Genomic DNA, 19,972 nt, shown 5'->3' on the forward strand with positions numbered 1-19,972 from the left:
TTTTGGTCCTATAGACGACTGCATTGCCCTCTATAGCTTATGGGCCCCCTAGTTGAAAGACTTTCTTACAAAAACAAAGCACACTGCATTTCCAGGCAGGTCACCGATAATTGATTATATACTGGTACGATATTGCTTGGGACCAATGGTCCTTCACCTCTATGTTATTGTTGAACGATACAAATTTGCAGGGGAGAACTTCTGTACTTGTTCATATTTTAGCACAGATTTTTGGATACAAAACAGTTTACTTTTTCATTTAATTTCTATAAAGATATAATAAAATTCAAGTGAAATAAAAACAAAAAAAATAAAAAAATAAAAAAAGGTTGAGAAACACTGGATGTATACAAATAAAAGGAGGCATTTCATTGAATGACAGCTTTATATTGAAAACCATGTTAAAATTACAAGTGAAGGTAAGAACTGTAATAATATATTTGTGGTACAGAAAGTGTACCTATATACACACACACATTGGATTGGGAGCAGAATTATTGCCCAACACAAAATCACATTTTTTCTCTTTGTAATCCTATACATCTGTACATCTATACACTGCATAAATATATTACAGAAAGGATAAGGTCTGGGAGAGGCAGTCTTTTGCCCTCTCATCTCCGGGAACCTGTGTTCTAAACCTTGGCCACTACAGGGGGGGGGCCTCACCCTGGTACAGAAAATACAGAATGGATGGTGACACTCCTTTTATGCTCAAGAGATAAGAGGCCTTTTGGAGGAGGGTGGGGATGGGGTGGGTTTACGTTCACTTCATGAATGGTCTAGTAGAGGTCCGCCCTGCACTAGAGGATGTGGTTGGTCTTCAGTGAAACCCTCTTTCGGCATTGGAGACTGGTAGACTCTCCTGCAACTCAGTAGTTTAATGGGCCGACTACCATAATTCATTAATCACGTGGGCAGGTTATGCTCTACTAGCATTTTGCTGACATTTCATTATAATGGTGGGCCTGGAACAAGAGAATTAAACTCAAGTCTTAAAGCAGTATTAAACACAAAAGGCAAACATTATATTGCAACTTACCAGTTCTAAGATCTGATGGCTCGCATTAGTTTTATATTTTAGGCTTTCCAACTTATTATTTTTACATGACAGATGTACTTTGCAGAGAGGGGTGGACAGCCTGGTCTTCTTCAGACTTGGCATGCCCTACCAGCAATCTGAGTAACTTAGGTTACTAGGAAGAAGCTTGTTGCAGAACAACGCAAAATTTTGGCATTTGGTCCAAAAGGAGCAGTAAAGGGTTTCTACAAGCTAAAAAGCAAAATGACAGCTAGTTTATTACTTAACTTTTTAAAACCCTTTTTCAGTTAAAACGTATTATGCCTTCTAGAATAAAAATGGTTATTCATTTTTTTTTTATAAAGGAAAAAAAAAAAAAAAAAAGACACAAATCACAAGAAAGCAGCATGTCAAAAGATAGAAAAATAAAAGATTGCACTTTATGCTCTATTTATAGGTTCCAACCCCCCGAGAATTAGTTAATTACATTTCTACCTAATAATGCGGCCAAATTCACACGTTTACAGTAAAAAGATCTTTGAAATTGATATTAATAAAAATATATACAATTTTAATGGCAAGCATAAAAAGCTGCCAGTAATGTATATTTTATTCAATAGTGTCCTTGTTAACAAGAGTAGGTATTTTACATTTCCATGGCACTAGATCTTTCCTTAGTTTATAATGGTTCCTGTAGAGGCACCATTGCGTCTTCCCACCCATAGTGAAAAAATAAGCCAGTTCATCTCTGTAATACTGCGCTGCTTCAGATAGCTTTGATGTATGTTATTTCTTGCAGAGCGAGGAGAAGAAGCAATTCTCTCGCTGTTTCTCTGGTGGTTTCCCCTCCTGCTTCTCAGCTAGGAATCCCTCGCATGAATTTTTGCGACAAGGCTCCATGGTGACGGCCACGCCTACACCGCTTCGTCCTGACAACATTTGTGTCACCTCTGTCCATGAATCCTGATCAGGATCATAACATTCCACGCTGTCCAAAAATGTGGTCCCATCATATCCACCTGCAAGATAGGTAAACAGCTGGATTTAAATCTCAATATCATTACTGGGCTTTCAAACAAACATAGCAGAAAAGCAAATGGTACGAGTGGCTAAAACAGGGGTAGACCACCTGCCCCCTTCATATATACCCCTTCCTTGATAGGGGTGTCCCCTTCACATCATCCCCCTGTGCCACCCCCCCCCCATAGGGTTCTGTACCCCCATCCCAAAGCAGTGTCCTCAGCTCCCTTCACGTCACCCCCCCCCCCCCCACACACACACACACACACACACACACACACACACACAAACACACAGTAGTGTTTAGGTAGCACTCCTACCTTGCAGCGAGTGTACTACAGAGCGGAGAGACGCACAAAACTGGACAGAGGGTGGGGCCAGAAGTTGCTGGAGTTAACTTTTGATATTAACAAGCTGGTAATTGGTTGCTAGGACCGCTCAGCGTCCTAGCAACCGATCACCTGCTGGTTAACTTGAGAGGTTAACTGAGGCAGTTCCCACCCTTAGTCCAGTACTGTGCTGCCTCCTGCTTTCCAGTGAAGATGACGGTGGTGGAGGCTGAGGGGGAAGGACTGACAAAGCAGGGACTGTTTACGATCTAGCCATTAGCTGCCAGTCAACAGGTAGGCCGCGATCGACATGTTGCCAACGCCCATTCTAGAAGAATTGAATCTAGGCCATCCATTCTTGAAATACACACTTCTGTTAGTCAACAAGAGTACCCCCTCTACTTCTGGGTCAGCTATCTGCCCAGGGCAGTGTTTCTCAACTCCAGTCCTCGAGGCGCCCCAACAGGTCATGTTTTCAGGCTTCCCATTATTTTGCACAGGTGATTTGATCAGTTTCACTGCCTTAGTAATTACCACTGCCGTTTAATCTGAGGGAAATCCTGAAAACATGACCTGTTGGGGCACCTTGAAGACTGGAGTTGAGAAACACTGGCCCAGGGACCAAAAGTAACGATGTCTACTTAGGCCTCATTCAGATGGGAGCTGGCACCCGTACTGCAGGCAGGCTGCCTTATTTTGCCAGCTGCTCTGAGTTAAGTGTGGGCAGCCCAAAGAAGTGAATGCAGATGGAGCACAGACATAGCCACGTGTCAAAAACTGACAGCTAAGCAGGAGCATTCAGGGCCTGCAGCCGCTTCTGGACAGCTGTCCAATTTTTACATGTGACTGTGACCATGCAGCCACTGCATAGGCTGCATATAGGTTGCCTGCACGCAGCTCAGAGCAGAGGCAGTTGCCAAAACAAAAGCAGGCTGCATGCCGTACCGGTGCCAGCAGCCATCTGAATGAGGTCTTATGGTCTATTGTGAAGACTGGAGGCAAAGAGATGACACCAGAACCTAGACTGCCTGTGAGGCAGACTGCAAAGAATCATACCAAACGGCACTGAAACCAAACCATCAGCATGACTTCCGGGGAACTAGCATTCTTGAAAAGACTTCAACAACGGCAGCCTCTATTATTCTCGCACGACAGTATCCCCTTAAAGAAACTGCAGCAGGTATAATGACCCAGCACCTAGAGGTGAACATACCTGCAGCAGCCTCATAAACCTTTGTGTCATGGCCCAAATCTTGGGTTATTGATAGACAAAGCGCCAACACTTCCAAATAGTGTTAGAGCTACCTTAAAAGTCCTGTCATCCCACACACTAAGATGGTTAACCACATTGTCCTTTCAATGTTAAGCGTGAATGTTCATGTAAAGAGTAAACAGAGCTAAATGCACAAAAAGCATACATGCACACGTGTACAGGCTCAGTTACCTAATACATAGATCTTTCCCTGGTGAACGGTGACTCCTAGGGCGCTTCTGCGGTGTTTCATAGGCGCCACAAAGCTCCAGGAGTTCTTCTCCACATCGTATTTCTCCACACTGTTCAGCTGGTCTGTACCATCATAACCCCCCATGGCATACAAGCTGGTGTCTAGAGCGCAGGCGCCTGTAAATGTAAAACCAGTACTAAGTCTGCAAGGCCATACAAAGATATCCACAAAACAAATTGCCAATGACTTGTTGGTTGGACTGATTCTTCCACTTGTTGGAAGATTGATCTCCATGCATGACTGTTTTCAAGAAGAATGCGTGGCAATTCTGAAAGCCCTCTACTGTTCAGACAATCAATCATGATAAAACTGCTGCCATCAAACTATTCCAGGATACCAATAACTAGAATATGTCCAAATCATTTTCTACACATCTTCTGAAAATCATTTTTCATTAAAAAAGTGCAACTAAAGCCAAAACTTTTTCCCCCCATTTTGGATAGAGAAAGGGAAGGCTGTAACCCTCTGTGTCCCTAAGAGATTTCACTTCCTGTCCCATAGCCAAACAGAGAAAATCTTTGTCACCACAACTAGTGTCCCCACTGGAAGATTTTTCCCTCCATTTCTGTTCTGGTGACAACCTAAAATGTGGGACTTTCACTTTCACTGGTGAGAACTTTAAATACGACAAAAAAGGAAAACAAATCTCCTTAAACACTGGCAAAGACAGCAATAAAAACCTGACAGGTGTTCTAAACCCTCTTCACTTTATAATAAAAAAACAAAAAAAACAAAAAAAAACAAAAAAAGCCTATAGGCCTCTTTCAGACGAACGATCCGTTCAAGTCTGCCTGTCAGTTTTTTAGGCGGACCTGAGCGGACCCTCCATAGACCTCTATGGAGCGTCGAATGTCAGCGGTGACATGTCCGCTGACATCCGACCCGCTCCGATCCGAAAAAGTGTAAACGGAGGAAAAACCTACTTTTCCATCCCTTTTCAGATCGGATTGGGTGACGGACTCTACGGTCCGTCGTCATCCGATCCTCCATAGGGGACAGCGGCACTGTGACAGGTCCGTCGCTGCACAGTGTGTCTGTCATCTGCCTGCTCAGCGGGGATCCATGGAGCGATCCCCGCTGAGCAAGCGGATGTTCATGGGGTGGATCAGTCCCGTGTGAAAGGACCCTTAGTTTTACTTTAACAGTTTACTTACTGGAATGTTAAGAAACATAGCAACATAGAAGTAGTCCACTGAGCCTGTCCATTTTTTTATTTATTATTTAAAAAAAAAAAAAAAAAAAAAAAGAAGTACAGCCAAAGCTTGTTTGGCTGTACTTTTCCTGTGGATCACAGGAGTGCAGTCCGTTCTGCACTCCTCTGACCCGTTTTCAGCTGACAGAGGGCTGCAGCCCACTGTTGGCTGACTTCACAGAGCCAATTCAATCTCAGGCAAGATCGTGACCATATGGTCTGGATCCGCTCACAAGCCAGGACCCAGCACCCAGCTCAGTCTCTCAGCGAGCTATGAAAACCGAACGATCGGCGGTGTCATCGCTCCGTTTTCAGTGTTAGAGCTGGCAAGGGATAGATGCAGCATCGGACCAATGCTGCAACAACCTAGGCAAGTATAAATCTGCAAAAGAACAAAAAAACCTCCATACTTCACTTTAACCACTTCAATACTGGGCACTTTTACCCCCCTCTTTCCCAGACCAATTTTCAGCTTTCAGCGCTGTCAAACTCTGAATGAGAATTCCGCGGTCATGTAACACTGTACCCAAATGACATCATTTTTTTCACAATAGAGCTTTCTTTTGGTGGTATGTAATCAACGCTGGGGTTTTTATTTTTTACGCTACAAATAAAAAAAATATCTAAAATTTTCCAAAAAAATGCATTTTTCTTAGTTTCTTTAATAAAATTTTGCAAATAAGCAATTTCTCTTGATAAATTTTGACCAAGAAATTATGCTGCTACATTTCTTTGGTAAAAATAACCCAAATCAGTGTTTATTTGGTGTTGGCAGTGATGGGGACAGACAGATGTTTTATGGGGACACTGAAATGTGTATGGGGACAGGGTTATCAGTGGTGCTTGGTGTACTGTTTGTGGGGTGATCTGTAACAGCTCTCTGTGTAAAATCCTCTTCACGCAGAGAGCTGTCACAGATCTGCAGATTCCCCCTCTCCCCTCTTCCCCCTGCACTGAGCTCTCACTGAGCACGGCGGGGCGAGCTGTCACAGAGACAAGCGTCTCCGTTTATACTGTGACGGCTGTGATTGGACACAGCCGTCATGTGATCGGGAGGGCAAATCACAGCACCCATATACCGATCTCTGCTCAGCTAGATTCTGTGATCATAATGATCACAGGATCAAGCCATGCTGCGAGCACTCGTTCTGAGGGATGTTCCTGAACGTCCACTCAGAACGAGGAAAGGCCCACACAGCCGTTTATGTGCAGTGGCCAGGTGGGAGGTTTTTTGGCTGTCTTTCAGGCCGATAGCAGGTGCTGATATTCTGTACACTTAACATTTTTACTTTTACACTGTCCTCTTGAAACATGTATCACTTTTATTGCGGTCGCAAGAAATGTAAAAATCTCATAACTCATAACCTTTGGAGTGACTCTGGTTGAGAGATGCTTCTCTACTGTATTAATCCTAAAGTGATTTTAAAATTTGTCCATGCCAGCAAGCACCAATCTTTCGCTCATCAAATGGGAAGGTGGGAGAGCAGTACTCAGCACTTACCGGCGCCGCTGCGTACAACATTCATAGCTGCAATATCCCGCCACTCATCCGTTTCGGGGTAATAGCACTCTGCTGAGTTCAGTCTATTCGTCCCATCAAAGCCGCCCACCGCATAAAGGAGGCGGTTGATGACTGCCACACCCACTCCAATCCGACGAGTCTTCATTGGAGCTACGAGCTGCCACTCATCCTTCTCAGGGTCATACCTGGGGTGAAAAAAAGACAAAACACGTCAAAAACATAGAGAGAGGAGGGAAAGTCCCAGAAGACAATGGACAAGCAGATGGAGCCGTCATCTTTTATTCTTCAATAAAAGTCTATAACTGACATTTTTGGACTTTAGTTTTTGTGGAGTCACTGGAGGCCTGGTGCTGTTTGCTTACACACAGGTGGCTGAGGTTAATGCAGGATTTCTAACCAACCAATGCAAACCTGACAGGGGTTCTAAACCTTTTCAACTCAAAAATATTCATTTAAAAAAAAAAAAAAACAAAAAAAACAAAAAACAAACACCACACCCCCAAAAACACACACACACAAAACGTGTGTGTATCAACTACTAAACCGAACTGAGACTTAAGCCGGCCATGCATGGATCGAAATTCACCCGGTTTCATGTATGGGCAGGGAGGTTATACATCTACCAGTCAACTTCGTTCAACACGCTGGCTGAACAAAAGAAAAACAGAGTTGTGAATGGGCTGTTCTATAAACTCAGTAAGATCCAATTTCAAGATCCAAATTGGAGAAGGGTGCCGCTACCATATCACTGTGCGGCTTCTCCTTTTGGGTCCTTGCTGACAAAATCCAGATCTACCCACCCACATAGATGAAATTAAGGTTCCTCCAACAACTGAGGCCTTCCAAATGATAAGAGTGTTTCTAAGCACATTCTTGGTCCAGAGCGTACCCGGTGAAGATTGGCTAGTCGCTGGGACACCACCGCTAGCACCTCCAAGGTGGTCCAAGCATCTGCAAAAGGGCAACAGATGCCCTCCCACTCTGGAAAATAGGGGTGCCCCTTCATGCCAAGGAGGGCATGTGGTGGATGGGGCTTAAGAGGTCTTGAAGTGGAAGCTGAGGGTGTGCTGACGCAAGAGGGATGCTTCTTACCAGAGACATAAAAATGACCTAGCAGTCAATTAGGCTTTTTCTGCATGCACCTGACTCCAAAGCATCCTTGATAGAAATGACCAGCTGAACCAAAGGGACGTTCCTTGACAGACAGGAAGGAAGGAAGGAAGGAAGGAAGGAAGGAAGGAAGGAAGGAAGGAAGGAAGGGAGGGAGGAGGAATTACTGCCAGAATGAAGCAGAACCCACTGAAGAAAAATGTTCTAGAAAGGGCCACCAACTGCCTATCGGTGGGGTCCCTAAATACCAGGTTGTGATCCAATGGTATGGTAGCTTCCTTGTTAAGCAGTTGAAACTGAGTACTTTTACACAAAGTTCTCACTAAATGGATACAAAGATTGTAAACACTTGGGGTGCAAATAGCCCATTAGGGCATTTTCAGTCAACAATGGACTGCAACCACTGAAAAGTTATTAAAAAAGGGGTTTGAGCGATTCAGAAAACAGACAGGGTTTCAGCGGCTGATAGCTCAGCCACCCCAGAAAAACTGGAGGGAAGGGTGAGGTGATACACCTGCGTTAAAAAAAGACTGAAAAATTCTGGCCATAAAAGTCCTGCATGACCATAGTAGAAACCTCAGCTGAGAGGGAAGAGGACCCAGCCATACCCAACAGAGCCAAAGAAGACTTCAATGAGCAGCTGGACTACATGCTATAGATGTCACCACTATGAGGAGGTGCAGAATGCAAGCGGTCCTGAGCCAATGGTGGAGAACGTGCTGTAGGCACATGGCACAGCCCCCCGTATCTAGAATCAGACATGTTGATGCAGCAGTGTAGTAAGCAACATACAGGCTCATGGTCACAGTCAAGGTTTCCAGTACTCACTAAGCCTGGGCAGCTAGTAGCAGGTGGAGATTGATGACCAGAAGGTCAGGCAGCTGAATGTGAACCAAGTCATGGTCGGCAGGCAGCAAGAACAGATTGAAGATTGAATTTCCACGTGGCTCTGTGCAGCGGCAACAACAACAGGAAGATGCTTCCTCAATGCTATATGGCAGGAAAAAGCATGTGTGCGAGACACCCAACAGAATGAGGTCATCATTTTATTCCAAAGCAATCACTTCCACAGCAAAGCGAGCGGACACTTGGGAATAAATGGCACCCAGGGACCAGTAAAACTGAAGGAGCTCCCGAAGCCCAAATAGCCTAACTACTAAGTGACCCTTCAACAAAACATAATTTTTATCTTTTTTTTAGTTACAGTCCTAGTTTAATCTGTGAATCGCTAATCTACGACGTTCATATTAGCCCCCCGTAGCTAACCATTCCTGATAATGTTTATGGATGCCAGAACGATTACCAAGACAGGCTGTGCCAGGGAAAAATGTGAGAGACTAAAGTGCAAAGGGCACAACAACACCACTTGTGTCATCTACCGGGAAATCTGATAAGCAACAGGGGAAAAAAAAACAAAAAAAAAAAAAAACAGTTGCTGAATCAAATAGCTCACACTCATCCACTGCGCTCTTAAAAGGGGATATCAGAATAGTTTATATCATCCCTTTACGTGCAAATAGTTGGGGGGGAGGCGCTCAAAATATTTTTAATTTTTTGGGGGGGGGGGGGGGGTTTATGTGCTTGGGTGGAACTAATTTTTTACAATTAAAAAAACATTTTTTTTAATGATGATTTTTTGGCGACAGGTTCGCTTTAATGAGACACGCAGGGTCTAAAAGAATCGCTAATCTACAACGTTCATATTAGCCCCCCGTAGCTAACCATTCCTGATAATGTTTATGGATGCCAGAACGATTACCAAGACAGGCTGTGCCAGGGAAAAATGTGAGAGACTAAAGTGCAAAGGGCACAACACCACTTTTGTCATCTACTGGGAAATCTGATAAGCAACAGGGGAAAAAAAAGACCCTGCATGTCTCCCCTGTGCCCCACTGAACGTAATGCACTACATATCGCACAGCATTACATTCTTTTCAGGCAATGCTGGCAGGGGAAATTGTCAACAGGGAGGGACCCAGAAGAAGTGGCATGATGCACATCGCTTCCTGGATCTGGAACAAGATGGGGAGGAGAGAATATGTGTGACCTACTCTCCTCCCTCCCCTCTACCCCACAGCACCCGCTATGCGGACCTAGGGCCCAGATGGGCAAGCAGAGTCCAGGATACATACCCACGTGTATGGAAGCAATCAGACGGCAGCGAAGCCGCCCAAATGCTTCCACCTGACAAGTGAGCCCTGCTGCTTGCCCGGGCTAAATGTAGGAAAAAAAAAAAAAAAAAAAAGAAAACTACCCACCCGGTACTGCATATCCCGGGCGATATAAATTGTGCATCCCTGCAACAGTGAAATGGGCTGACAAAAGCCTAGGTGCCAGGACGCAATTTCTAGTCGCCATTGGGTAAAGCAATGGGTCATTCCGTCCTCTGTGTAAACTCCAGCTATGGAGCAGTGAAAACAGGAACCTTTACAGCAGTGAAACTGGGACTAATTTTTCACTTAGGAAAAAAAACAGAAAAAATCCCTTAATAAAAATGAAATTTCACATTTGGGCTAGGTTCACATCTCTGCGGGTGGTGCTGCTGCGGGACCTCCACAAATACCAGCAGCCGTGACCACCCACACAGAGAAATGCGTAACCCAAGGGCAGGTGCCATTAATCCTAATGACACTGAAAACAAACACCTGTACTTAGGGTTGTCACCTGTACTGGAATGACCCGGACAGCCCGGGTTTTGACAATTGTACCCGGGTTTGTGTTCTTCCGACACCCAGACACAGCAGCATAGAGGCTCCAGCTCCAGTGTGGGAAGAGGCAGTTCCGGCGTCACCAGCACACAACACCATGCCTTCCTCCTTCCCAACCCCCCCCCCCCCCTCTCTAAGTGCCGCCAGCAGCTCCTGTGGCTTCAGTGATGAGTGCCACTGCCTCCTCCTTGCTCCCTCCCTATCACATCACCACCCCCCGCCTCTGTGTCAGAATAGATTCTCTCTCTATGGTGCAATCTCTCCCACCAGCAGACTCCCCCCCTAGAAGAAGAACCCCCGCAATGTGCCGATTATCAGGCAGCTGCAGAAGCAGAACTCTCTCCCTCTACCGCCAGCAGCACCCCCCACCCCCTTCTTCCCCGCTCCAGCGATCTGGGGGGGCCAATGTCCTGCGGCAGCCGCCCCGGGTCACCCTGCACTGTCTGTGGCTCTGTGCGCTCTCTCTCCCACCCAGGGCCCAGCCGCCGGCGCCGATGCAAGAGACAGTGAATGGAACTGGTGTCCTAGCAACCAGGGACGCTTATGCATGAGAGAGCATGGTGTTAGACTCCGCTGCCCTAACAGGTTCGCACACACATCTTTGCAGCGACTCCTAGAAGGTAAGGGGGTTTTGTCTTGATCTATGGAGGTCTCTATGGGGGCTACTGACACCGTTCACTGCCCTACTGGCTGACAGTGTCCACTTTTAAGGTAGGCTAGTTTCAGATTTTAACTGACGTTTTCTTTTATTAATCGAATCATATTTTATGGGTACACGAATGCTTGAGTTTTATCTATATTTAACCATGCCCCTTTAAGTCCCCACCCCCGTTAATGCAATTTGGCCACAGCCACTGTTTACCGTAGCACACCTCATTACTACTCTTTGGGTAACCCAAAAGGTGTCCCAGGTATTTTACAATCCTATAGCTTGTACTACAAAAAAAAATTGCTGTGCACCGTGAAAGTGTTAGAGCTTGGCTTGAAGAAAAGGTGCCAACCCTACCTGTACTGGGAACCCATGCAGGCTGCAATTTCAAAAATAGTGTAGACTACTTTCCTGCTTGTTGTGGGGCACGGCATCCCATTGAAATGAATGGGCTCTTGTGCCCGCGCAAAAAGCAGCCTGCACAGGTGTGAACCAAGCATAACTGTACCAAAAAAACAATTATGTTAAAATGTTATATATTTTACCTTACCAAAGAAAAAAACGCATACAAAACCACCATGCATCCCCTTTAAACACAAACAGCAGCAGACCCTGGCTGAAGGAACAAGTGCTGCACGATACCAAGGGACTAATCATGTGATCTGTTCTGGAGGAGGTTATCTTGGCTGATTCACCTGTTTAGCAAAAATCACTTTGCTTTCTCCTCCTGCAGCATGTTTCCTGTCAGCAGATGTGCTGTTGCAGTGCCCAGTTTGTTCATAACCTGACTGCTACTGTACAAGGGATTGTAGGAGGCTGAGACAAAATCGGGTATTTAATCAGCAGCATGTGAATATACATTTAGGATAAGGTTTAAAACAAACCACAACAAGCCAAGCACAAGGAACATTACCTACCTTCAGTGTGATGTGTCATCCAGTTTAGTAGTAATCCTCCTATCCTCTGGTGTCCCCCCCCCCCCCCACTGTCATAATCTTCCTGTGTGGCGGGGGTTAACAGAACTGAGGAGTGCCCAACTATGCCCACCATTTCAGCCAAGCTCCTCCATTCATAAAAACCATATTACAGCTTCTATGAATGAAACGTGAATGGAGGATGGGCAGATGACTGAAGGGTTCACCCGCTCCATTCACAGATCATGTTTCATTCACAGAAGCTGTAGTACAGCCTCTAACAGCCTCTATTAATGGAGGAGCTGGATGGAAAGTGTGGGTATAGTTGGACACTTCTGAGGAGCGCCTGTGAACGCTCCTCAGTTCTATTAACCCATGCCACACCAGACGATTACAGAGCTGGGGAGGCATTGAAGGAGGAAGATACTACTGAACTAAAAGACAGAGGCACAAGGGATACATCACACTGAAGGCAAGTAATGTTCCTTGTACGGTACCTATTTTGTATTTTTTTTGTTAGGTCAATTTTCTATAACTGCTTAAACCACGCCAAAAAAAAAAAAAAAAAAAAAAAAAAAAAAAAAAACGAAAAAAGAAAAATTTTTTTTTTTTTTTTATAACCATTTACCCTGATACGCCCTTATCCTAAGCAGCGAATTACCACCTCTCTTTACCCCACTAGCCACTCCATTCAGCCATGGAAAGTGAAGAAAGACAGCCCTTTGTAAACTCAATTTTCCAATCACAGCTTACACAGGGTTGACTGTGTCCCCTTATTCTGGGCCAAGCACCAGCGCTCTTGCATTGCTCACATGCTTCTCCATGCCCAACATATTTCCATCTATCCCATCAGGCAAATGGAACTGCAGGGAGTGAAGGATATCCAAATGTGTGCTGCTGAGCAGGGGGTGTTTTATGGAGCCAATCTACATTTCCTTCCAGAGACAGCAACACAAAATGCCCCCAAAACAGTCACCAATTAAAGAGATGTTCCAGCTTGAGGGAAAAAAAAAAAAAAAAAAAAAATGTAAAAAAAAAAAGTCAGCAGCTATAAAATACTGTAGCTGCTGACTTTTAATATATGGACACTTACCTGTCTTGGGAGCCCGCGATGTTGGCACCCCAGTGATCTTCGGATTGGCTGTCGGGTACTGCCGCCGCCATCTCCACTAAGGGAAACCTATTGGCTTCAGAGATGGTTCCCTCTCATAGGCCAGGCGGCGGAAGGAAGGAGGAGGGGGGCCCCAACATCCAAGGGAAGGAGCCATCTCTGGAAGTGGGGAAAGGTACCTGTCAAGCATAGGTACCCCCTCCCCCCTGAAGGGTGCCAAAATGTGGCATCGGAGGGTGGGAAGCAAATAAGCGGAAGTTCGACTTTTGGGTGGAACTCCGCTTTAAAGAGTTAGCCCCACCACCCCTTTTGAGAGGAAAGGGGTGTCATTTATGCCACTTATTCAGCAGATATTGGTGTAATCTGAGATCCTGCTATGCCTACATAAAACCCAATTCTACAGTTAGGCGGGAATATCTAGAAATCAACGCCGATAAGGAACACGTAAAATAACATTTAAAAGGGGTTGTAAAGTCTCATGTTTTTCACCTTAATGCATTAAAGGTGAAAAACATTCTGTGTTGCAGCTGCCCCCAGAGCCCCCCCTTTTCTTACCTGAACCCATCCATTCCAGGGATGTGCACGAGCCCAGCAGCTGCTGTCTCGGTCCTCATTGGATAGATTGTTAGCAACAGGAGCCATTGGTTCCCGCTGCTGTTAATCAGATCCAGTGACACGTGAGCGGGGGATGGGGCTTAGTAGACTTCGGGAGTGTGGGCACATTGGTGCCCCCATGGAAAGCGGCTTTCCGAGGGGGCACCCGATGAAGGGGATCGGGGTATCTCTGTGCAAAACCCTTGCACAGAGCATCTCTGTGCAAAACCCTTGCTTAGAGCAGGTAAGTATAACATTTTTGGCATTTTTTATTTTTTAAATGTGAACCTTTACAACCACTTTAAGAGTTGGGGTGCATAGGCACTTGACTATACTATACCGCTGATCTGACTGTACCTAGAAGCCAGGATGCTGCTCAGGGTTTTACCAAAAAAAAAAAACCCCAAACAAACACAAAGCATTAGGAAGGTAGTTACAGCTCGTGCCAAACAGAGGGTAGCCATACGCAAACTGTGTCCATGCACCAATATCTTTAAATGTACCCACCTCTCCACGCTGTTATGATGGAGACACCCGTGAGATCCACCCACTGCGTAAATCTGTCCATCAATAACTCCAGCGCCCACCCTGTTCCTGGGCACGCTCATTGGTGCACATGGAGACCACTGGTTGTTCATGGGATTGTAGCAGTCCAGGGCATTGGAGTCCTCATTGAGGTCAGGAGCGTTGTTGCGACCCCCAACTGCATAAAAGAGTCCCCCAAGCACACACCCAGCAAGGCCACTCCGGGGAGTCTCTAGAGAAGCCAAGCTGAGCCACTCACCCTCCATGGGGTTATAGGCCTCCAAAAAGTTGAGTGACTGCCGGAAATAACCACCTCCCACATAGATGAATTGCGGAACATTAGGGATCCTTCCCTGAGGAGGTCTAGTGGGTTTGTGAAGGGTCAGGTCCTGGAAGATCTGGGATAGGTAGTCCTGGCAGCGGGTGTCCCCTCGTAAGATCTCACAGCGCTGGAGTTGTAGCTTCAAGAAGTTGGGGGTGAGTGAATGGCAGCGAACGGCACGCAGCAGCGCCTGGATGTAGGGTCGCCGGTTCTCACAGTCATACTTGACCCAGTTGATACAAGCGTGGAAAACCTCAGACTCGCAGCGTACATTCAAGTCATCGCGACTAATCATGTTCACCAGCTGACAGCGGGTCAAGTTGAAAAATTCCTCTTGTTTTGATACCTGTAAAATAAGTGAAAGTGTGAGGAAACTCACTCCATGTGCATGAACTATATCTAGATTAAAGTATATATAAAAAGGAAAGATTTTTTTTTAGTTTCAGTGTAGAGAGGAATTATACCAGCTGTCAGAGATTCTCACTCTCCGTTTGTCCCAATTACCATTATCGATAGTGAAAATAAAAAATTCCAAATTTTGGGTTGTCCCCAGAAAAGCAATAGAAGGGAAATCTTAACCACTTCCCGGTCGTAGGACATCATATGACATCCTGGGCTTTGAGTGGAGCTATTTAAATGATGCCTGCAGACATCATTCAGATATCTTTTCAGCAGGCAATTCCCTGCAAAGTAAAAGCCATCATAGCGGCTGTTAAGCCGCTTGATTGCTTTAACAAAAGGCGGGAAGGGACGCCCACTCCTGTGCGCTCAGGGAGCTGGAGAAGTAATCTGCCATCTCTATGATCCTTGGAGGCCAGAAACGGCATCAAAAAGGTCACTTCCGATGCTGGAAGATGTAAACATTGCCTTTTCTTTTGCTGGAAATAAGATCGATTTACATTTTCTTAATCTCAGGCTTTCCAGCATAGGAGAGATCGGCCCTATTTATATTACAAGGGATGTTTAAATGTCTTGTAATAGGAATAAAAGTGATCAAAAAATAAATAAGAAATTAAAGGGAACGTGTGAAAAAAGTAAAATTGTTAAAGCGCCCCCCCCCCCCCTCAGCAGCGAGCGCATATGTAGGTCATGCCCTCATATAGAAACAGCTTTCAAACCACACGTGAGGTATCACCATGAAGCGAGAGCAATAATTCCATCAGGGCCTCCTCTGTAACTATAAACCGGTAACCTGTAAAACCTATGGAGATTTTTAAGTACCGAAGTTTAGTGCCATTCTACGAGTGTGCGCAATTTTAAATCATGACATGTTAGGTATCTATTTGCTCGGTGTAACATTATCAATTGGGGCAAATGTGTTTTTTTTGTTTTTTTTTTAATTCATGAACGTGTTTTGTTTTTTTAAAAAAAAAAAATTGCTTCACAAATACCATGCAACATAAACAAAAATTCAATGACCGCCATTTTTTTCCCTATGGTCTCTGCTGAAAAAAAAATAAACAAAAATCATTTTTTTGCTCGAAAATTACTCAGAACCCTCCAAACATTTTTATAAAATATATATATATATATACACACACACACACACACACACACATACATATACACACAATTCTGAGTAATTTTCTAGCAAAAAAATTATTTTTTACATGTAGGAGGGGAATGCCATAATTGGCCCAGTAAAGTGGAAAAATGGGTACCACTTCGGAGGGATTTCCTCTCACTTTCTACTTTAGCTATGGGACAGGAAGTGAAGGGAAATCTCCCCAATGGGGCACAGATGGCAAAAAACAAACCAAACCACACACGAAAGGTAATATAACCCTCCCTTAAAAAAATGCTGGGTGTCCAGTGCGCCCCTGTGCCTTTAAGGAGGGGTGGGCTCCCTCCAGGCTCACTTGCCCTCTAGCTATCCATTAGAATGCATGTGCTTCTACTATGGAAGGACTGCAGATAATATTGGGGTGCCATAAAGCAGCTCTGCAGCTTACGCATGCATTTGCAAATGTGTGCAAACTAAACCAGTTTTTAATGCAAACTGTAATGCCCTGTACACACGGTCGGACATTGATCGGACATTCCGACAACAAAATCCTAGGATTTTTTCCGATGGATGTTGGCTCAAACTTGTCTTGCATACACATGGTCACACAAAGTTGTCGGAAAATCCGATCGTTCTAAACGCGGTGACGTAAAACACGTACGACGGGTTTATAAACGGGGCAGTGGCCAATAGCTTTCATCTCTTTATTTATTCTGAGCATGCGTGGCACTTTGTCCATCGGATTTGTGTACACACGATCGGAATTTCCGACAACGGATTTTGTTGTCGGAAAATTTTATAGCAAGCTCTCAAACTGTGTGTCGGAAAATCCGATGGAAAATGTGTGATGGAGCCTACACACGGTCGGAATTTCCGACAAGGTCCTATCACACATTTTCCGTTGGAAAATCCGACCGTGTGTATGGGGCATTAGACTGGAGAATTTGGTAGGTTGGTTTTGTTGGGGGGGGGAATAAAACCACTAGAGAGGTCCCCAGGGGTTCCGCGGCGATCTGACTGTCAGTCGCAGGCAGCTGACAGGAGGATCGCACAGACACAGGCAGAGATAGGCAGGGAAGCGGCTGGCATCCTATTGGCTGTAGCGCGCTGTTCCCTGCAGGCCCCTCCTCCCCTCTAGTCCTTCCCGAGTACATGACATCATCTGGGGTGGAGAGGATAGGAGGAGGAGGGGCCGAGGGGGAACAGCGCGCCACTGGAGGAGATATGAAATGAGTTCTGAAGCCAGAAGAAGAAAGTCGGTACTGTGCCCAGCTGTGTGTCTCCCCCCCCCCCCCCCCAATGTGCCCAACAGTCTGTCCCATGTAATGTCCCCCACCCCATGTAATGTGGCCTGTCCCATGTCATGTGCCCTGTCCCATGTCATGTGCTCTGCCCCATGCCATGTGACCTGTGCCATGCCATGTCCCATGAAATGTCCCCTGTAATGTGCCCTGTCCCATGTAATGTGTTCTGCCCCATGTAATGTCCCCTGTCATGTGCTCTGCCCCATGTAATGTCCCCTGTCATGTGCTCTGCCCCATGTAATGTCCCCTGTCATGTGCTCTGCCCCCTGTCATGTGCTCTGCCCCCTGTCATGTGCTCTGCCCCATGTAATGTCCCCTGTCATGTGCTCTGCCCCATGTAATGTGTCCTGCCCCATGTAATGTCCCCTGTCATGTGCTCTGCCCCATGTAATGTGTCCTGCCCCATGTAATGTCCCCTGTCATGTGCTCTGCCCCATGTAATGTCCCCTGAGTGGATCAGCTCTGCAGGAAAAGAAAGCACAAGTTTCACATTAATTAGGTACATTTTAATATTTATTCTATTATTTAATGCTATTTCTACAAATCATTTTTGTTATCAACAGCTCGCTGATCATACCAATGTTCCGTGAGCTGTAGATGTGAACATTATTTCAGGGCTTCCTCGAGATCTCAAACTCGTTGCCAGGAGCTCCTCCAAGTTAAAAAGGTTGAGAAACACTGGTTTAAATCAACGCAAAGTTGTTTTAAACTTTTCAACATAAGTGCAAAACATAGTTTCTTCTTGGATACCCAGCCTAGTATGGACATTTTAAAGGGGACCTGTTATAAGTAAAATACCTGGGCTGTATGTGTTCATCTGCTTTGGAAATGCTAGTAGCCATGCTAAAACTCTACTTTCAATACTATTCACCGAACCGAGAAGGGCTGGAGCGAACTTTCCTCACTTCCAGCGCCTTCAGCCCCTTTTCTGACAGCTCTCTCTGCATCCAGACTGCAGGGCACAGCCAGCAAGGATCCACTACCTTCTTGTCATCCAACTCCTGGACTGGACCGGACCTTGTACAGGCAGGTACCCAGCCTGTGGCTTTGTTCTTTCCAGCAGTACCACTCTGAACAGCAGGCACAATGATCGGCTGCCTGGCTTCCTCCTCCTACAGAGCCTCCTTAGGACAGTTTTCTCTGCACACAGATCAGCTAGTTACATTCTGCACTTAGACTGGACCCCTGGATAACAAGGTACAGTGGGCATTTTGGACTGAGTTGTGCTGACACCCCAGAGCACTTCACTGACAGCTGTCCCTGCATCCAGCTCCCATAGCCAGTCATGATTCAAAGCCCTGCATTAATTAAAAAAAAAAAAAAAATATATATATATATATATATATATATTATATATATATATATATATATATATATATATATATATATATATATATATATATATATATATATATATATATATATATATATATAGTTTCATCGTAAAAGGGGGTGTGGAAATGTCCTCATTCATGAGAAAGAGTTGACAGGGGAACCTATGATAAGCTCCTCCCATCCTATACACGCCCACACTGCCTACAGAGGGGACAAGGTCACTACTAGAAGTGACACTGCTAGCCCTCAGTAGGTATTGAGTCATTAAAGGCATTTGATGAAATGCTGAATGCGTTCTGTCCCGAGATCCACTTTAAAATTAACATTGGTGGAAAATCAGTTCCTTTTTTGGACACAAGAATTTATATAGATCGAAGTTAGATCAATTCTGATCTATATATAAAACCCACTGACAGAAACCAACTTCTATTGTTTGGCAGTTACCATCCACCACACATGTTTAGATCAATTGTAAGGAGCCAATTACTGAGGGTGAAACGTATTGTCAGTGATGAGAGAGTATTAGAAACATCAGATTGAAAGAAATGTGCCAGAAATTTAGGGAACGAAAATATCCATCGAGAATGATCTCACAGGAGGCTTTAAAATTGCAAGGTGAGGGGGGTGAGACCATACTTAGGAAACATAAACAGGGCCCACAAAGACTGCCCTTTTCGTTCCAATTTCATAGCTATAGTGAAAGAATATTCAGAATTATTAAGAAATATTGGCCTCTCCTGAAACATGCTTACCCCCAAGATTGACATTTTTCCACAGGTTCCCATTAAAGCCTATAGGCGTAATAAAACATTAAGGGATTCCCTAGTTAGATCTGAATATAAGGATAGGACACTGGAAATAAAACCGACTTTTTTTGGGGGGGGGGGGGGAGAAAGGGATGTTATCCCTGTCTTAACAGCATCTAATGTAATTTATTACTCAAAGGTGATCATTACATACACCCCTCTAGTGGGGAAAGGGTTGTAATAAATGGTTTTCACACATGTCAATCCTCATATGTGATTTACATCCTCACATGCCCTTGCAAATTGATTTAAGTCGGAGAGAGAACTCCAAAAATGTAAAAAAAAAAAAAAAAAAAAAAAAGACAGACTAGCCCAACATAGAAGTACAATTAGACACAAACAGTATCCCGACATTTCCTAGAACAGGGATATCAGAAATACTGACCTTTGTTTTATGGTCTTGGAGGAAGTGTTTAGGGACAAAAAGGGGGGGGGGGGGGGACAGGATACTTAAATTAAAAGAAATTTTATTTTAATAAGGGGGTTAATGCACATGTTTAC

General features: G+C 44.9%; 1 protein-coding gene across 1 annotated transcript in view; it reads right to left on the reverse strand.

Annotated features, from left to right (window-relative positions):
- Nucleotides 1-366: 366 nt before the first annotated feature.
- KEAP1 (kelch like ECH associated protein 1) overlaps nucleotides 367-19,972 on the reverse strand; it is a 55,119-nt gene continuing 35,513 nt past the window's right edge. The window contains exons 3-6 of the mRNA XM_073622568.1: nucleotides 14,183-14,868; nucleotides 6,569-6,774; nucleotides 3,815-3,991; nucleotides 367-2,040 (exon numbers count right to left, since the gene is read on the reverse strand). Coding sequence (XP_073478669.1) covers nucleotides 1,808-2,040; nucleotides 3,815-3,991; nucleotides 6,569-6,774; nucleotides 14,183-14,868 — 1,302 coding nt within the window. The 3' untranslated portion in view covers nucleotides 367-1,807. The remainder of the gene's footprint in view (nucleotides 2,041-3,814; nucleotides 3,992-6,568; nucleotides 6,775-14,182; nucleotides 14,869-19,972) is intronic.

Source organism: Aquarana catesbeiana, linkage group LG03, assembly GCF_042186555.1.
Source record: "Aquarana catesbeiana isolate 2022-GZ linkage group LG03, ASM4218655v1, whole genome shotgun sequence".
Lineage (NCBI taxonomy): Eukaryota > Metazoa > Chordata > Amphibia > Anura > Ranidae > Aquarana > Aquarana catesbeiana.